The 23,407-nt window shown below is 53.0% G+C and overlaps 1 protein-coding gene across 2 annotated transcripts in view; it reads right to left on the minus strand.

Moving 5' to 3' along the window:
- Positions 1–9,324, minus strand: part of ZNF423 (zinc finger protein 423) — a 345,953-nt gene extending 336,629 nt beyond the window's left edge. Inside the window, exon 1 of one of the 2 annotated variants that reach the window (XM_070770526.1) lies at positions 8,965–9,324. In XM_070770526.1, the coding sequence (XP_070626627.1) occupies positions 8,965–9,004 (40 nt within the window). In that variant the 5' untranslated portion in view covers positions 9,005–9,324. Of the gene's footprint in view, positions 1–4,067; positions 4,099–8,964 lie in introns of those variants that run through there. The other variant, XM_070770528.1, reaches the window with a different exon arrangement.
- Between the last annotated feature and the right edge of the window lie 14,083 nt (positions 9,325–23,407).

Genomic DNA, 23,407 nt, shown 5'->3' on the forward strand with positions numbered 1-23,407 from the left:
TTGTCACTAGATCCCTCAACAGCTCCGAAGCACCCCGTCTTGCCCGGATCTCAGCCCTGATGGAGCCCTGATGTGCACTTTGAGCACACCAGTCTCCCCTCTCTCACTGGAGCAAGGAAAAACATCACCAGTTCTCCAAGTCACTGCATCTTCGGAGCCTCTGTTTCTCCTCTCTCCCTGGAAAACGGACACCTTGAACTGATGGCCTCCTCGGAGGGTGATAGGCTAAGATCCCCCCAACCCACCACCACCACCTGCTTGTCGGCTAAAAATGAATGTTCATGATGGCTGCACAATGATGTGAATGTACTTAAAGTCACTGAGTCTGACACTTAAAAATGTTAAGATGGTAAATTTTACACCACGTATGTGTGTGTGTCAGAGAAGGCAATGGCACCCCACTCCAGTACTCTTGCCTGGAAAATCCCATGGGCGGAGGAGCCTGGTAGGCTGCAGTCCATGGGGTCACTAAGAGTTGGACACGACTGAGCGACTTCACTTTGACTTTTCACTTTCATGTATTGGAGAAGGAAATGGCAACCCACTCCAGTGTTCTTGCCTAGAGAATCCCAGGGACGGGGGAGCCTGGTGGGCTGCCTTCTATGGGGTCGCACAGAGTCGGACACAACTGAAGTGACTTAGCAGCAGCAGCAGCACATGTGTGTGTTAGTCACTCAGTCGTGTCCGACTCTTTGCAACCCCAAGGACTGTAGCCCGCCAGGCTCCTCTGTCCAAGGAAGTCTCCAAGCAAGAATACTGGAGTGGGTTGCCATGACCTCCTCCAGGGGATCTTCCCAACCCAGGTATCAAACCCGAGTCTCCAGCAGTACAGGCAAATCCTTTCCCATCTGAGTCACCAGGCATCTTACCTCAATTTTTTTAAGGGAAGAAAATGAAAAGTGGTTAGTCCCTACCCCAGACCAGCTAGGCGAGCATCTCTAGGCTCTGAAAGTGGGAATCTACAATTTTAACCAGTTTTACAGTTGGTAAAGAATTCTCCTGCCAATTCAGGAGACACAAGAGATGTGGTTTCGCTTCCTGGGTCAGGAAGATCTTCTGGAGGAGGAAATGGCAACCCACTCCAGTGTTCTTGCCTGGAAAATTCCATGGACAGAGGAGCCTGGTGGGCTACAGGGGGTTGCCTGTGGGGCAACCGTGGGGTTGCAAAGAGTCAGACACAACTGCACGTGCACACGCATGCACACACACACACACACACACTCTCTCTCTCTCTCTCTCTCTCTCTCTCTCTCTCCAGGTGATGGTAATGAACCCAGGATCCTCTAACCTATAGGAATCCACTGTCTTCCTACACCCAGGCTTCCTCATCTTTTCCAGCATAAAGCCTTGAATTATCTCAATAAACATCTCTTGCACGCATGAGCATTCAAACTAATGAATTCTCTCAAGTTTCACAGCCCCAGGAAATAAGTTTATTTACATGCTCTCCCTCCAAAACCAAGGCTCCCACACCTCAGCCAGCACAACTGGTACAGCTGATGCTCTCACCCCCCAACTCTGGCCTCAGGTGACGTCAGCTCCAACACCCCCATTAGCTGCGAGAGGGAAATTACTGTTAAATTAGTGAGCCCATCTACAGAGCCCCATTTTATATCCCAATTCAGAAGATGACATGAACATCTGCTTTCACTTCAAGACATTAATTTTCAATTATTGGAGAAAAACAAAATTAGTCCTGACAAATTGCTGGCGAACACAGTCTCCTGTCTGGCAGTTCATAATAACAACTTCGGGGGCCCACAATTAGAGTCCTCGGCCGGAGTTTCCCGATGCACCTGTGTCATCTGGAGTCAGTGGCGAGTCCTGTCCACTCTCAGGTAGCTGCCTCATTGGCGGCCAAGTTCAGAGATCCGGTTTGCTCTTCCTGAAGAAGGCAGGGATGCTGGTAGGGGGAGTGTAAATAAAAACCTCCACCCTGACCACTTTTAGCTTTGGACATGTCAAGGCTGCCTCCCTTTCAGCAGCAGAATTTCACACAGGGATGAAAATCACTCCTGAGTTCAAGGGTACCCAGAGTAAAGGCACCTTGGAGAGCCTTATAATTCGCATTTGCCATCTGTAATGGGAGAAGGGTGGGTTACAAGGTTCTCTTACGAGATAAAGATGTCATCCAGGATTCTACGTCCAAAACTCACCAGCCCTGGCCTGTGAGATCAGAATGTTTATTATAAATCTTCTGCAGCAAAAAAAAACTATTTGCTGGGGGGCAGAAGGGGTGCTCCCAAAAGCCCAGGAACTTGGTTCAACCTGGGTCAGCAAAAAAATAAAAAAAAAAAAACAGAATTTGCCAAACTTAAGGACCCCAAAGGCTACCCCCATGGCTGAGTGGTAAATAATCCGCCTGCCATGCAGGAGACTCAGGTTTGATCCCTGGATCAGGAAGATGCCCTAGAGAAGGAAATGGCAACCCACTCCAGTATTCTTGCCTGGGAAATCCCAAGGACAGAGGAGCCTGGCAGGCTACAGTTCATGGGGTCACAGAGTCGGACATGAACTTAGAGAATAAGTATACTCACACACTCAGCGCAAGGACCCTAAATCCAGAGCAACCCACTTGATAAGGGATTATCAATACTGTAATCTCATTTGATGGGCTTTTTATGTATCTTGGCTGCTGTAGTCACTATATCAATAAGAAGCCACTGAAATGTGAATGAGCAGAAGAATTCAGGGATAATGATGTGGCAATCTTAGAATCTGACTTGTCACAACTGAAGCCAGAATGTGTTTGCCTAGCTAATGCGTTCTGACTCTTGAGGGGCAGAGGGGGTGGTCACCAGAGGGAAGCAGGTCAAAAAGAAAGAGAGAAAGAAAAAAAACAATGACAACAACCACACAGGAAAATTATATCTTTAAGAAGAGAATGAAAAGACATTGCTACTTCCAAAGTCAACTCTGTAACTGAGCTCCGACATTGTGTAATTGACTTTGCAAGTAGAACAACAGCAACGTAACAAAGAAAATGTCAGTGTTTTCACAGCGCTAATCTATAACGCTGGGAGGCCCTCCCGCTGTCAGCCAGGGCTGACAATACAATAGCTTTCAAAGGGATATTACCATCATGCTTTTATTCCTGACATCAATCAAGACAAAGAGAATCCTTTTCACAAGACATTAAAAATCAAACCTTTGTACAAGAAGATAGGTAAGACAGCATTCTCCTTAAAGACAGCCACATGGAGCAATCAGCTAATTGGCGCTCCTTGAAAGAGATAAAGTATTTTTATTTACTGAGTGTACAACCCCAATCGTTGGCTGCCACCGATCCCCGCAGGTAAGCAATGAATCAAAAGTTTCCATCAGCATTTCCCTCACTGTCCTCCCCACCCCTCCCACAGTCAGGGGGAGCTGACAGTACCAAAAACTTCAAGCAGAATATAACCAATCCAGACTTAATTAGTCCATTTTGGGTGTAAAACTACTCTGATTACCGACTAACATGCTTATACACAAAATGCCCTTTCGAACATTTGCAGAAATGGCAGAAATTGTCAGCTTCACCAATCAAGGTGTATCAAGGCTTTCCCCAGCTACTCACGGTAACAGGGAGCCCACTAACAGTTTTCAAGATATTCTGTTGTAATTACCTGGACCCAGAGATAAGAAAGGAACCCCGATATCCATTGCAAACATTTTCAAGATGTGAAGATAATATTCTTCACAAATACCAAAGGTCCAGGAACGGTAAGTCCATCTTAACTTCGGACAAACAAAGAGTTAACTAAACCCACCCATCCACCTCAGTTTAAACAAAGGGAAAAAAAAAAAAATAGGGCCATGAGGACAGAGAGCCCTCCTCAAGACAGTTTTAGATGCCTGCAAAAAGAAGTTAGTGACACTTACAGAAACCTGCAAGTCCAGGAGCAGGGAGTTAAGAGGTGTTAACGTTTGCAAGGGTTCATTATCTACCCCCTCGCCAAGCCACTGAAGTCACAGCCACCATGCCAAGGGGTCCAAGATACCATGTCCCATATCTCTTCAGGGCTTGACAGAGCCACTGCGGTCTAGGGAACACCAGGCCCCTAGGAAGGGGAGAGAGAACTCACTCCGTTTCCGGCAAGAGGTCCCTCTGGAACTTGGAGCCAAGGTGTTCTGTTGACTTTTCCCTCTGGTACCCAACCGACCATCTGCCAAAAATATGCAAGTGAGTCCAATCACTCAGAGACAGAAATGTTACTCTATACGTGTCTGCAGCAAAAGAGGGTGTGTTTACTTTTCAGACAGAACGGGACACCGCTGTTGGTTTTTAAACACTGTCTGAACAACAGGTGCTCTTCATTTTACTGCAAAATGGGCTGAAATGCCAAAAGAAGAGGGAACTGGCCCCAACACCGCCTTGAAGAATCCATCCTCCTACCACCATGACCTAAATCAGCCTTTTTTCCAAGAGCCAGGCAGCTGTCTGCAGCAGTGGCGGGTTTCTTTGGTTTACACATCCAAATGAACAGTTAAGAGAAATCAATGCATCTAATTGCCAGACTATTAAATCCTACATCAGGGGAAGAATTCCACAGCCACCAGCTTAAGAGTTGGCTACCGATATAGCAATTATTGCAACTTTCTATTAGACTGAACCAGACCTGCAGCTTTAGTCTCCAGCTAGGAATGCTATGTCAGACGCTGCACTCGAGTTTCCTCCTACCATGGTTTTGCCTCCTCCTCCTCTGTTACCATGCTGTAACAGGCCACCACAGTGCCAGGCTGGTTTTACCCAGTTTCTTCACAACTGTAAAGTCACCGGCATCTTGCACCTTTCATGCAATGCACACTCGGCACCTTATGGTTAAACATTTAGCAGGACACTCCTGTCCAAGACACATAGTTAAACTGTATCGCTTATTAAGTTTTTGCATGAAAGAAGTGGAAGAATCTAAATGGCAATTACTACACATAAAGGATGTTTTCTAGACTAAGACAGGTCCCTCCAAAGCTGGAAGTTAGTGATCTCACTGAGGAGGGGGGAATTAAATATTAGGATTAAATGTTAGCTGTCCCAATCCACATAGAAAGCTAAAGAACCTATAAAGCATTTGTTTTGCCCTTCCTACAAGATCATGTACATTTAGCCAAACAAATCTCGACAATTTACACTTGTACGTGGTCTCAGCTGAATCAAGAAACCTGTAACCTCAGAATGCCACTATTTATTACAACTCAATTATTTCCATGGAAACACAAGCAGTGTCGAACTACACTGTTCCCAAGTCCTTAGACCACCAAATTTATAAGATGGACTTTGGAGAAGCTACAGGCTGGCAGGAGCGGAAGATAGACCAGGGGAAGGGAGCACAGAGAAGTCACTGGGGGTCGTTTTAGGATGTCAGGGTTGGGGGTGCGTGGACACAGCCTGAGTGCTAATTAATATTAAGAACTGTAATTAAGAGGCAGTTGCTCAATGGAGAAAAATCAACAGCATTACCAATTATTCAAAAGTTTTAAACCAGAGCCTGGGAAAAAAAAGATGTGCTAATTTTCCATATAAATGGAGAGGCTGTTCTGTGGATCTGAAGAGGCAGTGTGGGTACAGGGAGACAGGTTAACAAACCACCTGATATCATCAGCCGAAATAACATCAGTGAGATGCGATGGGAACAGCCCCGGAGAATGAGGCCAAAATTATCAAAGAGAACAAATCATCTCACAACAGCCACACCACACCACCGGGGAACAGAAAAGGAGAGAATAGTGTCGGAGGGGAAAATCGGTCAGAAAATGTGACTTTTGTAACATTCATAGGTTTTATGGTATGTATGGGTTTTTTTTTAAATCACAAGGTTTTTGAAAACCAATGAGGCTATTCCCCCCACTGCCCTACTGCCCGGCCCCCTTCCCTATTTGTTGGGTATGCTCCCCGGGTTTTCCAAAGAAGGACAAACATCCCGAGGGGGACAAGTGACCCCACTCCAGAAGGGGGGCTGTGTCTGTGAGTGGGAAGTGAAACCCCCCCACCAAGGCCTGTTTGATTTTCAAAGCAGCAATGCCGTGCTTTCAAATCATACTTTCTGAGCATCCATTAGAAACTGTTATATTTCTGTCTTTCCTTCCTGCTATGGGCTTTCACATTTCCGAGATCAATTACGAACCATACCGTCAAGCGACTTTCACAGCAGAATGCGCGGGCTAGGGTAGTCCACAATGCCTCTACTTTAACCCTGACACACAGCGATGGAGGCAAAATAAAATCAAATACAATTTAAAAGGCACCACTGTTCCTTAAGAAGCATCTTTAAGGGTGAAGACCTTGTCATTTTAAACACTTGGTATGGAGCTGTCCACACTCAAGCAAACACTTTTGAATATTGCTTTGGGGGGGAGAGGGGAGGCAGTTCTTGAAAAGCAATAAATCCTTCATGTGCTGTAACTCTTATCTATTCAAATTATCTTCTCTCTTAATTCCTCCCTGAATAAGTGGCTGCATCTCCACCCTATTCACCCCAATAAACTCAATAAATGGCGAAATGGTGAGAGGCACGAGTTGGAGCTGCTTTTGGAAAATGCAAAGAACTGAGGGAAGAAACAGGATCTCAGACTCCAGTGCTGTGTGGTTGATATTTACAATGCTTCTCAAAATGCCTACCCTGGCCTTGTTCCCACTTTGCTGTCTTCCCCACCACCAACTGAGTCAAGAATCTGCCGGCCAAGCAGGAGACGCAGGTTCAATCCCTGGGTCGGGAAGATCCCCTGGAGAAGGAAATGACAACCTGCTCCAGTATTCTTGCCTAGAAAAACCCATAGACAGAGGAGCCTGGCAGGCTACAGTCCATGGGGTCGCAAAAGAGTAGGACATGACTTAGTGACTAAACAACAAAACAACGATCAGCTTGAATTCTCTGCTATATACGTTCATATATATATACATCGAGAGAAACATTCATTACAAATCACGTCCAAGCTCATTTCATGAATGTTTGCAGTCTGATTCTTGAGTCTTTCTCAGAGATACACAGAGTGGTTTTAGAATTAGGTTCCAGCAACTCTGAAACACCCACCCATCTGCTCCCAGCAAATTGCTCTACCTTTGCCTTCTGAAATAAGGAGGTATGGAGGCTTGGGTTCGGGTTAGAGGTGGAAAAGTTCTGCATCTTCCTCTGTGAAAAATCTGCTTCAATACACAGATTTAATTCAAAATCAACTGCCCAAGTTAGATAGAAATCCCTTTTCCAACAAGACTCCAATTGTACATTTTCTTCTGGGCCACCTTAAGTGGTTCTTGAAGGAGTGAGCAGTGAGCCAGGGAAAGAGAAAAGAAATCAAATATTATTTCAGGCCGAGAACCCTTCTATTCAGCACAAGAACAAACATCTACCGTCTTCCTATCCAGCTCTTGAGGTCTGTCTCTTCTGGTTTCAACCAGAACACCCTGTAGACCCTCCAGTTCTGTGGAACAGGTCTGGCTATCCAGGACTAGGATGCCTGCCAGGGTGAGGGGAACAAGACCAACTTCTCTCAAGGAAAGAGAGGAAAAGAGAGCAGCCAGATTGCTGAGTTCGGACTGAGCTGGCCCGCGTCTCACATGACAAGGAGAATCTCTGTTGAGTGCCCGCGATCTCCTGGGACTTTGGAAGGAGAGCAATGGCGGGTGTCCCACGACCCTCCTTGCCAGATTCAGTCCCAGCCATTCCAGCCTGGAGCAAGGCTGGCAGGAAGGGAGCAGAGGCCCCTGCGCCTTCCCGCGCAGGCCTCCAGGAAATGAACTTTTCAGAGCAGAACTGGGCTCGGGCCAGAGGTCATCAAGGGAGTTGGGAGAGGACAAGGGCCTCGGGACTTTTGGCTCCAGAGATGTAGCGGCTCTCATCCTGTCCTTCCTCTATCATCTCCCAGCGCGGGCGGGAGGCCGGGCACCCACCCGGGGGCACTGGAATCGGGACAAAGCAGCAGGCGAGGCCTGGAGAGGCCAGCGGGTGGGGAAAGAAGGGCAAGGGAGGAGCTCAGTTGCCCTCACGCGGCATCTCCCCGGGGGCCTCTTCTCTCCAGGGGGCCCGCTCGGGCCGCAGGCGCTCGGTAGAAATAGAAAGCGAGGCAAGGACACGAAGACGTGTGTGTGTGTGTGTGTGTGTACGCGCGCGCGCGCGTGTGTGTGTGTGTCCTCAAAAGTGTGCATTCTGGGGATCCGATTCGAGAAGCCGGCCTAGGTGTCGAGAATGTAGGTGCCCGGGGTAGCGTCCCGGGAGCTTCGGCGGAGGGGCGCGCGCGGCAGCCGCTGCGCTCCCCTGGGGACCCGCGTCCCGCCGGCGCTGCTCAGACAATGAACTCCTGGCGGAGGCTCCCGGCCCGGTTGGCCTCGGTGGAGGAGGCAGGAAGTGTGGGGGCCCGGGCCGGGAGGGCGGCCTGGGCAGCGGGCAGGGAGGGGGCCCCCGGCGACCAGGGCGGGGACCCGGGGCGCGCGCAAGCAACGCCCGACGACCACGGCGTCCCGGGGCGACAAGGCGTGGACAGAGGAAAAGCGGCAAGGCCCCGGGCCCAGCGAGAGCGGCCTCGGAGCTACCGGCCTCCTGGGCGCCGGTCCTCACCGCCTCTTCCTTCCTCCCGCCGCCCGCCCGCCCGCCGTCACCGCCGCCGCCGCCGAGATTCGCAATCCCCGCCAAGTCGGGCCCGCACCCCTTGATTGGCCACGCGGGCCCGGGGCCCGCACGGAGGGAGCAGCGAGGGCCCCTCGGCTGCGCCCCCAGGCCCGGGTCCCCCGCGGGCGGCGGCGCCGGGCCCGGGGAGGGTCCGGGCGGCTAGGGTGTCCGCGGTGTGCCCCCTCCGCCGCCTCCGCCTCCCGCTCGCGGCTTCCTCCTCCCCCTCCTCTTCCTCCTCCTCCGCCTCCGCCTCCTCTGCCGCCTCCTCCTCCTCTCCGCTCGCTCGCTTGGGTCCCCGGCCGCCCGCCCGCTCGCCGGTCCCTCCTCCCTCACTCCCTCCCTCCTCGCTCGCTCGCGCCTCCGCCGGGCCTCGCTCGCTCACCTTTCACCGAGCGCGGCTTCGCCTGCTTCCGCCTGGACATGTCCGGGGCTCCCGGCGCTCCGTCGCCCTCCGCGGCCGGCTCCCCCCGCCGCCCCCTGCCGCTCCGGGCTGCCCTTCTCCCCCTTCTCCTCCTCCTGCCTCTCGGAAACTTTTTTTTTTGCAGCCGGGTCGGCAGCTGTGGGGAGCGGATCGCAGGTCCGGGGCGGCCTCCCTGGGGGGGGCGGCCCGGGCCGGCCGAGGCCGCTCCGGGGCGGGGGGAGGCCCGGGGGGCGCGCCGGGGCCCTGCCTGTTGCAATGCGGCAGCCGGGGGCTCTCGGTCCCAGCGGCGGTCCCAGCGGCGCGGGGAGTCCGGAGGCCACTCGGCCGAGCCGAGTTATGCAAAAAAAAAAAAAAAAAAAGCCGCCCCCCTCCTCCTCCCCACCCCCCGCCGGCCCCCGGCCCCTGCGGCCCCCTCCCTCCCTCCCCCACCCCACCGCCACCCTCACCCTCCTCCTCCTTCTCCTCCTCCGCCCCTTGCCGGATTTTTGTGCAAAGTTTGCAGGCGTCCGGCTACGCAGCCCGGTGCGGAGCTCACAATGAACCCATCTGAGGAGGGGGGACGGGGCTGGAGTCGAGGGGGTCTCAGGAGGGGAGGAGACCGAGAGGCGGTCTGGAGCGCGGAAGCTCAGTACCCCCCGGGAAAAAAAAAAAAAAAAAAAGCCTTCAAATTATCCCCTGCCGCCCAAAAAAATAATAAATATTAATGGTTTTAAAATGCCCAAACGCCGGGTTTGGAGATTATGATGGATGGGGACGGGGATCCCTCAACTCAGCCTACTTGGGGGGCTCGAAACGGCCGCAGCCGCTAGGAAGCCGCAGCTCGGGGCCCCTGGCTCACGCCCCCTTCTCTGGCTCTCGGCTCGGTCCGGCGCCGGCCTCCCGGAGGAGGAAGGGGCGCGCGGGGGCGCTCAGGCGGCGGCAGGCAGGCGCGCCCGTGCCCCGGGCATCGCTCAGCCCGTGCGCCGGGCCGCCGCTGCCTGCCCTCGGGCTGCGGTGCTCAGCGCGAGGCGCGCAGCCGATCCCCAGGCCGGTGCCAATTCGCCGGCCCCGCTAGCTGCCTCCATGGACCAGGGGCTCGGAGAGGCGGGAGGCGGCGGCCGCGGCGGCGGAGGAGGAGGACGAGCAGGCGGCGGCCGGGCTCCCGTCCTCCCGGGCAGCGGCGGCGGCGGCTGCGCCCCGGCTCCTCCGCGCTCCAGCCGGCGCCGGCCCGCCCGCCAGCCTCCCTTGCGCTCCTGTCTTCTTTGTGGTCGCTGGCTCTCCTCCTCCCGATCCGGCTGCTGGGGCTGCACTGCAGAGACACATAATAAAGCCAGGCTTGGCTGGAAATGTAGCCGGGTCCCAGCAGGAGGATGTGAGGAGCGGAGTCCCGGCGGGGGAGCGCTCTGATCCCGTGGGGCGCCCCGCACTGCTCCGGCTCGGATCAGACGGAGAGAGGGCCAACAGCACCGAGCGATGGACAGCGCTGGAAATACAGCTCTGGCCGCCCGCAAAACCCGGACCGCGGCGGCGGCGGCGGCAGGCACGGCGCGGGCGCGGGCACCGCACCCGCACGCGGGGCCCCAACTCCGGCGCTGGCGGCCCCGGGGAAGGGAGGAGGGAACACATACAGGGCCCACGCGTGCTGTCAAGCTCGCCAAGATACCTTTGCATCACAAACTGCAAAAAGTGAAGAAACTGGGGGGAAGGGAGCACACTGGGGTGAATTGCCCTGGCACTGCCAGCTCTGCAAATTGTACCCCACGCATATGCATTATCCCTGAACCTGATTTTTCCTTCTCAGATTCTGCCCATCAATCGGTGTTTGAAGACCATTCCTGCCCCATACCCAGAAACTCTTACTCTACTGGGCTAAATCTTTTTCACCCCAACACCTGAATCTGTAGAGTTCCCGCGTCTGGTTGCACGTTTCTTCGCTAATACTGTAAAGAAACACCTTAGCCCCGAAACGTTGCAGTAGCACTTCCTCCTCCCGAGATTGACAAACAGACCAGCTCCTACTTGACACAAAGTTTTGCCCCAGCCACTAGGGGGCGCCTCGGGTCCTAGCAGCTCTTGAACAGGTCGAGGCTTAGGTCTCGGAGCCTCCAGGGGAAAAGCTCAGATTTAGAAAAAGTCATCTCCAAGAGGCTCCCCTAAACCGTTTCCTAGCCTCCTCCGTCCCCCACAAGCTGCAGGAGGCCAGGTTCAGGGTGGGTAAAAGGACCTGACATCTCCCGCCAGCCCACCCCGCCCTTCCTTGGGCGAGTGGCGCCACCTTGGGCCGGCGAGCCCCAGAGCTGGGAGAGCGGAGCGAGTGCGCGGCGCGGCGCTGAGGGTTATCAATCTCGCGGATCGATAAGTTGCCACTTGGAGAGGGGAGGGCTGTGTCCCCTCGGAGACGAGTTACCCAGGGCAACCTTTCACGGAAGAACCTGCTGCCCGCCGAAAGCCGCGCGGGGGCCGGCCGGGCAACGGCGCCCGCCCCAAGCAGGGCGCCTGCGCCCCGCAGTTTCCCAGCCCGCCCGCCAGCCGGGCCCGCGCCCCCTCGGCGAGCTTCGAAGTCCCGCTCAGCCCCGCTCTCCTCTCTGGGCCTCCGGGTCCCGACCCCATGCTGGGCTGATAGCAGAGATAGATGCCACCCCCACCTCCCCAGCGGCTGGGGGGCTAGCTGGGATGGGCCTTGAGGCAGGATCCAGGGAGAAAACCAAGCTAGCGCGCTCAAGGCCGTCTCCGAGGTAGAGTCGGGCGACCAGCGAAACGCGACGCCTCCGAGGCATACACCCTGCCACCAGGAGACCCATAGCGAGTGTCCTGAGAGGGGCCAGGGCAGAGCCGTCCCCTGACTGGGACTCAGGCCCTGAGAGCCGCCCCTCCCTCCATGAGGGCTGCCTCCCCCGCCCCGGGTCGCTGCCTCCCCAGCTCCTGCGTCCTAGAGCGTCCAGCATCTCTGGGCCTTCCCAGAGGGGAACGGGAGCCGCCTCCCGCAGCCCAGGGACGGCCGGGGTGAGGAGGGGAAGAGGTGCCAAGGGCCACAGCGAGGGCAGAGGCCGCGAGGCGCCTGGGCAGGAGCCAGGAAGGAGGGGCCGAAGCAGCAGCTCCCCACCCCCGCCGGCGCCTGGGATCGCGGCCCGCGGAGAGAGGCTGACAGGCGGCAGATGGCACACGCTGGGGGAGGGGGGCGATTGGCCGCGGCTCCGGGGTGCCCCCGCCGCGGGCTGCCTCTCTTAGCGGGAGGGGGCGGAGAACAGCCCCCGGCTCGCCCTCCCGGGCTCTCTGGGGGGCTGGAGACTGCGGATAGTGCCCAGCCGGGAGCCGGGAGAGGGAGGGGGTGGACAAAAGGAACGCGCGGTGGGGAAGGGGCTGCTGGAGGAAAGGAGGGGTCACCGGGCAGGGAGGACTGGCTGGAGACCCGCGGCGCTGCCCTTTTTCCACCCTGGGGAACTGCAGAAGGTCCAGAGGGCAGAGGCAGGGGTAACAGGAGCGGGGCGGGGGGGAGGGGCGGGCAGGCGATAGTCTATCCACGAGGGCACTAATGCACAAGGGCTAGGGGTCCTGGAGACGTGCACAAAGTTTTTTGATCACCGTCCCCAGCGTCGCTGTCGCGCACGTTCGTGTCCCGACGCCCACCCCCCCACCGAAGACCTGGCTGCCTTCTCCCAGCTCAGTGGCAGTCAGGGTGCCAAGGGAGCCCCACCTCTTCCCTGCCTCACCCGGCCCGCTTTCTGAGCAGCTTGTTTCATTTTTTAACTCCTTCCAGAAATAATGATCTTTTAAGGAAAATTCCAGAGCAGCAAAACTCCGGGAACTCCTACTGAAAGGGTCTCAAGGGGCACTGAGCTGAGGGCAGGGCCAGCTGCCTGCCGCCTGGGCTCTGCTCCTTATCAGCCTTGGAGACCTGAGAGCAGAAAAAGGTCATTTTCAGGTGATGGTTTGTGTCCCACCTGCCTAACTTCCTACAGGGGATCCAAGAGTCTGGGCCCCTCCTGCCATGAGAAATTCCTCATCTGCCAAGGGGCAGCTGTTTCTGCCCGACCCAAAGAAGAGGCTGGGAAAAACCCTTTGTAAACCGTAAGGAGCCGCCATCATAAATGTAAAAGAAAATACAAGTTAACCTTTTTGAAAACAGGTAAGACCTTGCTCAGAGCTTTCCTGATAGCTCAGCTGGTAAAGACTCCACCTGCAATGTAGGAGACCCCAGTTTGATTCCTGAGTCGAGAAGATCCCCTGGAGAAGTGATAGGCTACAGTATTCTTGACTCTGGTGGCTCAGATGGTAAAGAATCCGCCTGCAATGTGGGAGACCTGGGTTCTTTTCCTGGGTTGGGAAGATCCCCTGGAGGAGGGCATGGCAACCCACTCCAGTATCCTTGCCTGGAGAATTCCCATTGACAGAGGAGCCTGGTGGGCTACAGTCCATGGAGTCACAAAAAGTCAGACACAACTGAGTGACTAAGCATAGCACAGCACAGCACAAGACCTTGCTCACATAAATGGGCAACTTCACCAGAGAACAGGCGCCTCTCACCCAAGGTGCTACCTTTTCCCCTCCAATTCGGCTTGCTTCTAATGATGTATCCCCAGACACACAGCAAATGAGGTTCCTCCTTGAGCTTCAAAAAGCAGCAAGCATACTCCAGAACAGTCTGGTGAATGCAAAAGGGGCTGTGGGTGACAAAAAAAAACAAGGTAAGGCAATAAAGTAACATGAGATAGGGTTCGTTTTGACCTCTACACTGGTATCCTCGAGAAGTCTCCAGAGTTGTTCTAGAGTTACTTTGCAATAAGTGACCGAATGACCAAATTCTCCCACTACACACACACACACATGCATACACTTAAATGACACCTGAATGTATACAATTTGGAATTTGTGATCTTTGTTTTCTTTTGTTTGCTAGCTTTTTTGTTTGTTTGTTTTCGGCTGCTCTGGGTCTTCCTTGGGGCACACAGGCTCTTCTGTTCGGCCCGTGGACTTTTTCTTGTCGCAGCGCACAGTCTCTCTAGAGCGTGGGCTCAGTAGTTGCAGTGCTCCAACTAGGTTGCCCGCAGCATGTGGAATCTCAGTTCCCCAACCAGGGACCCAATCCATGTTCCCTGCTTTGGAAGGCAGATTCTTAACCACTGGACCACAGGGAAGTCCCTGTTTACCGTTTTAATAACTTGAGAATCACACTCTCCACTGGAAAAATTTGCATCAGCCTGTAAGAAACAGTCATTTTGGAGAGGGAAGACGAACCCCTAGTTTCCCCCCAGGAAGTAAGTTCACTCCTCTGTTGTTGGTTTATTCAACCATCATTTATTCATTGAATGCCTACTGTGTGCCCAAACTGAGGATAAGACAGTGAACAAGAAGGACCACAGTCTCTCCCTGCTGGGTCTTGTTCTATGATGCGGAGGCTGACTTTTTACTAAATGGCCACATAAATAATTATTTAATTACCATTTTGAACAATCCTGAGAAGGAAAACTATAGTGCAAATGAGGCCAAAAATCAGAGGGTCCCAGTGGTGGTCTGGCCAAGAGTCTGGAGGAGGAGGAAGAAGTCAGGGAAAAGGACAGAGAACAGAGTTCCTGATGGGGTGAACAGTGCGTTAAGGGCCAGATGTGGAAAGGAACGGGGTGATTCCAAGGGAAAGTTGTCATGGTTCAGAGCTAAGGGCCCAAGGAAACAGGGGTTGCCAGGCTTAGGAACCAATCTGATCCAGCTTCTGGTCCAGTCTCATTACCTCCAGGGAGACCTCGAGAAGGGACCCTGTGCCTCCATTTTCTCATGTGAAAAATGGGACTATAGAGAATGTGAATCTCATGGGGTTGTCCCGAAGATTTCTTGTTGGTTAAGTGTTGCTGGTCTGGCCATCGTGACCAAGGGAAGGTCACGAGGCTTCTTTCCTTTCCCTTCCTGTCTCTCCCCTTTACCAGTCCTCAAGTTCAAAAATATTTCTAGAGAGAGAAGCCAATTACACAAATTCTCTCCTTGCACCGACAAGTGCCTCCTTCCCTGGGCTGCTGGTTTCTAGAAGTTTTCTAGCATCTTTAGGTCTGCGGAGAAGGCTCTGTGTTCAAGAGAATTTGATTGTTCCTTTGTCTCTTTTGCATTTTTGTTTCATGATAATGACCCACTACTTGTGGAACCCAGGTTTTCCTGGGCACTCCTGTCCTGGGGATACCCAGGAAGCAATGACTATGCCCCATGGTTGAATCTGTCAGGATTGTCAGATTGAATCTGTCACTTTGACTATGAACTGGCCACTACCCACTAGTCAGGTGTTCCTGCCTCCACAGCTGGCTTTGCAACATTGAGGAGTCCTTGGTCTGGAAGGACCAACGCTTGGTCTGGAAGCTTCTGAGACTTCAGAACAGAGTAAGTCAAAATAGAAAGAGTCCCTTTCTCTGCTCTTAGTTCTCAGCCTGGAGTTTTGGGGAGGGAAATCCCTACAGATGCTCCTGAAATTCCCCAAGGGTCCCCAGTGTCCCCCGCCCATGACCACAATTCAAAGTGGCCAGCGGTAGGCCCAGACATCTGTGTCCCTGGAGCTGAGGGAGTAGAGGGCCAAAAACAATAAGTCGGGTGTGGGAACCTCCTTGTCTTCTCCAGTTTCTGTTCAGCTGGGAAAGCCATTTCTATTTTATCATTATTATTATAATTATTTAATTCTTCAAGTGTCAGCAGTCTTTGCAGAGAACACCCACAGGCAGCAAAGAAACCAAGTTGACATGAGGATCCCCATAGACTCACGCCCTGGTAAACCTTGACACTCCTGACCCGACCCTGAGACCTCCACCCAGACAACTTCTGATTGCCCCAGGGTGTGTGGCACATGCAAACCTGCGGTCACTCTCAAAATGCTTCTTTTCCAAGGTTTTTGTGATTCACTTTGATTAAAAAAAAAAAAAGCAATCCAGTGTATGATGAATGTGATAAATGTCCAGCTTTCTAAGCTTGACCAAGAGTGGTTATATCAGGCAGGGGCACATTTCAGAACTAGTCACAAGGCCTTTGGCTGTCGGTAGCTCCATCAGCCACCAATGTTTTACTAATTGGCAAACAGGATGTCCAAAAAAGTGATAGACTTAGAAACGGGCTTTCACTGGTGGAATTCAAGGCATTCAAGGTACAGTTGAGCACAGTGTTCTAGAGATGCTCCCCAACTTGCCTGCACAGGGAGAATGAATCTGGTGAGGCTGGGGTAATCTGTCCCCTTAGGGGAAACCCCTTCTCTCCTCCCAACCCCCAGGCTCCATCCTTTCAGGGTCCTGGGTCTCACCATCAGAAATAATGTCTCACCGCAGGGTACCCAGCAGAGGATACAGCATCCTGCCTGTCAGTGAGATGGGGCTTGTTCAGAGCATATCTCTCATATCAGAAGTGGTTAGAGGGCCTATTTTGTCTTGGGGTGATCCTGCTTTCACAACTTTCACAAGGCAGAATTTGGCCAGAGACTTGTGCTCACCATCACCTGGCAGAGATAGGTAAGAATAGCAAACGCTGGGGCTTCCCTGGTGGCTCAGTGGTAAAGAATCCACCTGCCAGTGTAGGAGATACAGGTTTGATCCCTGGTCTGGGAAGATTCCCACATGCTGTGGAGCAACTAAGCCCGTGTGCCATTGCTACTGAGCCTGTGCTCTGGAGCCTGGGAGCCACAACTACTGAAGCCCGAGAGCCCTAGAGCCTGTGCTCTGCAACAAGAGAAGCCACCGCAACGGGAAGCCCAAGCACCACAACTAGAGAGGAGCTCCCCTCCCCACCTGCCGCAACTGAAGAGAAGACCGTGCTGCAACGAGGATCCGCACAGCCAGGAGCAAACACAACTTTCAAAACAAGAAAAACAAATGCTCACCCACTTCCAACCCCTTTTGTGACCACTATTATGTATGAAGAAGACCTAACAGTGTGCAGGACCAAACTCACTAAGATAATTTTGGGAAAAAAAGACAATATTGGGTTGTTTCCTGTGCACGCACCCTTTTCCCTCCCATCCACCAGCATCATGAAAAAAAACCTAATAGGTGTCCAGGCCTAAAAGAAACACCATGGAGATTTCAGAAGAGCATCAGCAATGTGTGGTCCCTGCTCTGTGCTAAGTCACTTCAGTCATGTCCGACTCTGCAACCCTACCATCTGTAGCCTGCCAGGCTCCTCTGTCCATGGGATTCTCCAGGCAAGAATACTGGGGTGGGTTGCCATTTCCTTCTCCAGGGGATCTTCCCAACCCAGGGATCGAACCCATGTCTCTTATGTCTCCTGAATTGGCAGGCGGGTTCTTTACCACTAGCGTCACCTGGGAAGCCCTTGGCCCCTGCATTGGGCACACCCAATTAAGAACCCAAAGCCCAGGTAGGAAGGGGGGAAGTGAGATCATCAGGGCTAAGGCTGCCATGCTCCCCATTATGTTTCTGGTGCCCCACAAGTGCTCAGAACTTAGGACACTGGGAGGAAAACTCAATTTGTGCAGCATACAGAAGAGATACCCACTACATCTCTGTGCAGTCAACCATTTTCACATGGTTCATTGGCTGGACAACAGAGACCAATTGGTAAAAACCTTTGCCTACCCAGCTAGGTCGAATTGAAAGCTATTTCAGGGCAGATCCCCAGGTTTTGACAAGAATCTCCTTCACGCCACAGTGCCCACTTCATGCCCAGTGAATGGTGGTGACTGGAGAAGGAAGATGACCCCAGAAGCCAGAGGCAGACTCTAAGACACACCGGGCCACCACAACCATAGAGGCTGGTCTCAGAGAAAGGGCTCAGCCTCTCGAGCCAGACAGGCCTTGATTTGAATCCCAGGGTAAAGCAATCAAGAGAGTAATGCCAATATGGCATAGGTGGTTGTGAGCCATAAGATAATCTCACCGTTGACCTGCCTCAGTCATGTGTGGAGGGCATGAAATGAGCAGTGCCATCACACGCCTGGCATACAGCACGGGACACAGTTGGTGCTTGAGAAATGTTACATTTTGACTGTGGTTCTTCTTCAGTGAGGGTGATGACTATGACCCTGCTGAGGGGTGGTGGGCTGATGGGGAGGAGAGCTCACTGGCGAGGCTGGGAATCAGCAAAGGCCAGAAAAGAGAGCTGGTCAGACAGCCTGCCTAAGAGGAGCTCTCTTATATCTGCCTGTTTCCTAAATTCATTCCCAGGTCCTTTCGTACTGTACAGGCTTAATAAACGTCAGCTTTGTCAATGCTGTGTATGCTCAGTTGCTCAGTTATGTCCAACTCTTTGCGACCCCATGGACTGTAGTCCACCAGGCTCCTCCAGGAGCCTGGCAAAAATCCTGGAGTGGGTTGGGATTTCCCAGGCAAGAATACTGGAGTGGGTTGCCATTTCCTACTCCAGGGGATCTTCCCAACCCAGGGATTGAACCAGCGTCTCCTGCATCTCCTGCAGTGGCAGGTGGATTCTTTACCACTGAGCCATCTGGGAAGCACAGCTACTGTTAGTACAGGCAAAGCACACACAATAACTGCTCAGTACGTTTAGGTTCTCTGGGTGGCCTCAAACAAACCCTCTCTCTGCCTCAGTCTCCCCGTTTGTAAAATGTCTCTGGTTCTCTGACTAGATGAAGACGCAAGTTTCGGTATACTCCCTCCCTTGGCCCCACCAGCACCAGGCCAGACAGCAAAGGCAGAAGGGGCAGAGGAAATGCAGAGAGAGACCACGAAGAGAGCTGGTGGGGCTTAGGCTGGAAGCAGAGGGAGGCTTTGCTGGGAGCCCAGCGGACCTGGCCTGGGGCAGTATTTCCCAGCGCCTGCTGTCGCCTCCTCTGAGTGCCCCAGCCCCATCCTGGTCGTTCACATTGGGACATGCCAGGGCCTGGCTTCCCAGGGGCCAGAGGGAGCTCCCGCAGGGGACTTCAAAAGCCCAAATGCCTTTCAGAAAGGAACTAAAACTTTCTGCTTAACCAAAGCCTCCACAGGAGAAGAACAGCCTAGCCCTTTTCTTTTTAAGTCTCTTTATTTTCCAGCCGGCTGGCCTGGTCATTCTCTCTCTCTCTCGCTCTCTCTCTCTCTCTCTTTTTTTTTTTTTTTCTATTATAAACGGTCCCAGCTGCAACACACAGGGAAAAAAAACCATCTCCCAGGCCTGGGCAGGGGCCGGTTGCATCCGCAGCCGCCTGGCTGGCCTCCTGCGGCAGACAAAGGCGGCTCCAGCCTCCGGCACCCACTGGGAGAGGCACTGGAGCCCCCAGCCTGAGCCAAGGCCACAGCAGGAGCGAGGGGAGGATTCGGGAAGCTTCTGCCAGCACTCCAAACCTTCTCCTGCCCCGGGAAGCAGAGCTGCCATCCGGCCAAGCCAAGGACTTCTGGAGAGCCTGTTCATTAGGGCAGAAAATGAAGGATGGGGCCCCCTTCAACAGTCCCAGAATTCAGGGCTTTAGAATGAGAAGGGCCCTGTGAGATGATCTAGTCCAACCACCTGGCTGGAAAGATGGGGGAACTGATGTCTGGATGGGAATAGACTTGCCCAAGGTTATATTCCCAAGTAATGACAGAGCTGGCCTGAAACCAAGGCTCCCAATTCCGACTTAGGTAGTGAAGAAATGTTCGTTGGGGTGGGGGTGGGGGGATGGGGGAGGGTGGTCACATGAGGAGCCTTAATATCCTGAGGTTACCAGATGGGGTAGGGGTGTCCTTTCATGGACAACCCCAAAACAGACGACCTGGTTTGGCCTCTCCGCTCCTCTGCCTCCCAGCAAGTTATTTCATTCCTCTGTGCCTCTGTTTCCCCATCTATGAAAAATGGGGTTATGCCAGTATCTGCCCTGTAGGGCTGCCTACAAGAGAATTAAACGGGCCAATATGTAAAGCGCTTAGAAGAGTACTCAAAAAAGTCTGCTTCAATTACTTGTAAACGTAAAGATTCATTTTCTTCACCCAATGAAAATTTGTTTGCAACCTCTAGGGTCTGCTCCGTGATGGGCTCTGGATCACATGGTGGGGAATCCAGCAGAAAGGAAGGCAGAAAGGTCTCTGAGCTATGGAAACGTCCAGTCCAGGGGAAGTAAGAGGACTGATCACTGCGGGTTGTCTTGCCCAGGTCACCCAGCACACCCCAGTTCCTCTGTTCTCCAGGGGGAGAGTGTAGCTGGAGTCACAGATTGTTGTCTCCAGAGCAAAACTGACAGGCAGATGAGGCCAGGAGACTGGAGAGCCCAAGGGGATCTGAGAAGACCCTTGCAAAGAGGTGAGACGCTAACCACACAGCTTTGTGTGCCCCTGTTCATGAATGTTGACGAGTTTTAAGTATTTTAATTATGTTTTTAAGTGAGATGGGCCCGAGGTGGAGAGTTTGTGACTTCCTTTGCCTGGTGGGTCTGATCCATCCTCAGAAGAGCCCCGGGCCCCTGCTGCCTCCCAGGTACCATGGAGGCAGAGGTGACACACAGGCAAGAGGGAGCCCTGGTCCCCATGGCGGGGTGGGAGGGGAGGGTGGACAAACTCTCCTCCTCTCTGACCTCCAAACCCCACAGATTCCCACAAACTTGGCCTCAGATCAAAGGAGCGGGGCCATGGGGGTGAGGGTTCAGAAGCATTCTCCCCTTGGCCTAAGGCAGGAACAAGCTACCCCCCTTGCCACACCTTTTCCTCGAGTGACCCACTCCCAAGGCCCAACCAGGACATCCTGCAGAGAGCTCTTCCTTCAGTGCCCATGTTGATGCCCACATGCTGTGATTATCTCCCTTTACAGGTGAGAACAGAGGCTCAGAGAGGCTGTGTCACTCACTGGTCTAAGGTCACACGGCCCTTAAGGGACAGAGCCAGGAAGGAAATCCAGGTGGACTTCCTTCCAAAGCTGGACGCTTTCCATTGCACGGTCAGTTAATTTCAGTTTCTACACCTTGCCTGAAGCGGAGTGTTGACGTGTTGATTTTAGATAGATAGATGTTTAGAAAGACATAGATAGGCAGATACAGAGATAAAGATGGTATCTGGGAACTTCAGACAATTGTATCAGGTGTCAAGTTTGTGGAGAGGGATTGAATGTGTTAGTCACTCAGTGGTGTCCTATTCTTTGCGATCCCATAGACTGTAGCTTTCCAGGCTCCTCAGGAATACTCCAGGCAAGAAGACTGTAGGTTGCCTTCTCTCCTTCCCCTAAATCTTCATCAACTCCTAAATCCTTTTGTTTTAATTTTTAACTAGGGAAAATTCCAAACAAGCAGAAAATAATATAGGAGATATCCATATGCCCCCAATACTTATAAAATTCACCGCTTTGGAGAGGGGACGGTCTTTGATAGGGACAACTGATGTTTGTGCGATCTTACTCAAATGTAGCTTCAAGTCAGATGTCCTACGTACCCTCTGCCCTCTCCAACTAGACCTTCTTGAATGGATGGATGCTTGCTTACTCAGTCGTGCCCAACTCTTTGGGACCCTATGGACTGTAGTCTGCCAGGTTCCTCTATCCATGGGATTTCCCAGGCAAAAATGCTGGAGTGGGTTGTCATTTCCCACACCAGGGGATCCTCCTGACCCAGGGATCAAACCCGCATCTTCTGTGTCTCCTGCATGGCAGGCAGATTCTTTACCCACTGAACTGTCGGGTAAGCCCTTAACTAGACTCAAGTCGCTCTTCTTTAAAAATGCTGCTACATGGTCAAGGGGGCTCCCTGGGTAACCAGCAGGGCTGGACAAGCTTCCATTATATAGGTATTCACACTTCAGGAGGGCAGCTCCAGGGGCTTTAGCTGAAATATGGGATCTTGAAGACCTCAGCACCATCTGACCCCAGGGGAGGGACCTTGTGAACAGGCAGTGGAGGTGGCAAGGGCTGCATTTTGCAAAGATGCCATCTGAAGCTCAAGACCAAAGCTCTGCTCTCTTTTTCCCTTCCCTCTCCCTGCTTGCCTGCTGCTTGCATTGGAAGAGTGGGTGCAGAAAGGAAGGGGCCCCTTCAGAGGGAGGGGCTGGGAGGCCAGAGTGAAAGTAAATGCCGCTCAGTCTTGTCCAACTCTTTACCATTCCATGGACTGTAGCCCACCAGGCTCCTCTGTCCATGGGATTTCCCAGGCAAGAATACTGGAGTGGGCAGCCATTCCCTTCTCCAGGGGCTCTTCCTGACCCAGGAATCGAACTGGGGTCTTCTGCATTGCAGGTAGATTCTTTACCAGCTGAGCCAGCAGGGAAGCCCTGGGAGGGCAAAGCTCCTGACGAGAGGAAAGGGGCCAGGTTGTGCCTAACCACCCAGGGAGAGGGCTGCAGGGCCCTTGGAGGCCAGCTGCTCTACCTGCTCCGCTGGGGCCTCAGGGTGCTGGTGGGCTCCTGCAGGGAGGGAGCAGAGACAGCCAGCAGGGCATCTGGGAGTTGAAAGGGAGTGATCTCAGGTCACTTTGGGGATGACAGGCAAGTTGGCATATCCAGGGATGATGAACAGCCTGCCGATCATGGAGGTCTGTCCACCGGGTCAGGTGGTAGACTCTGGCTCTTGTGTTTAGGCGTCTTTCAACATCCAGAAACATGCACAGAAAGACACACACCTCTGGGGGACTTTCCTCATGCCAATGTATCTGTCAAGCCAATCCCAAGGTTTGGGGAAATCTAAAGCTAGGAATGCTTCCTCTTCTCTTAGGCAGGTCCTTGGCCTCACTTGGTCTTGCAGCAAAGCCACAGAGTGGAAGTAGGGGGATGAAAACCACAGCAACAACAATGTATTTGTTTTTGTTTAATGTGTCTTTCCCACTTGATTATAAGCTCCATGAGGACAAGGACCTTTTGTATCTTCTTCACTGCCTGTCCTAAAGCAAGAGCCTAAAGCAAGTGCCTAAAGCAAGCCTAGCACAGCCTGCTGCTGCTGCTGCTCAGTCGCTTCAGTCGTGTCCAACTCTGTGCGACCCCATAGACGGCAGCCCACCAGGCTCCCCCGTCCCTGGGATTCTCCAGCAAGAACACTGGAGTGGGTTGCCATTTCCTTCTCCAATGCGTGAAAGTGAAAAGTGAAAGTGAAAAGTGAAAGCAAAGTTGCTCAGTCGTGTCAGACTCTTCACGACCCCTTGGACCACAGCCTACCAGGCTCCTCCATCCTTGGGATTCTCCAGGCAAGAGTACTGGACTAGAACAGCCTAGGCACTAAAATACTTACTCTGGGTAAACAATGCAATTTTACCCTCCCAGAATACTTACTTAAATACTTACTCTGGGTGAAGAATGCAATTTTACCCTCCCAGAAGGCGGGGGTGGGTAGACAGTTGTTCTCTTTCCCTAACCGGCTCAACTTTTAGCCAGTTTCCCAGAGAAGAAGGACGTCCCATCTTATCTCTCTTCTGAGGCTCTGTTGAAACCCCTGAACTTCCCACACCCCAGACAAATTAACTGCCTAGCTTGGAACTGGGGATAATGTTGCTATTACATGATCATAAAGACTGAATAAGAAACACTATAATTGAAACTACAGAATTCCAGAAAGAAAATTACCCACAGAC

The sequence above is a fragment of the Bos indicus genome, chromosome 18 (genome assembly GCF_029378745.1).
Source record: "Bos indicus isolate NIAB-ARS_2022 breed Sahiwal x Tharparkar chromosome 18, NIAB-ARS_B.indTharparkar_mat_pri_1.0, whole genome shotgun sequence".
In the NCBI taxonomy this organism is placed as follows: domain Eukaryota; kingdom Metazoa; phylum Chordata; class Mammalia; order Artiodactyla; family Bovidae; genus Bos; species Bos indicus.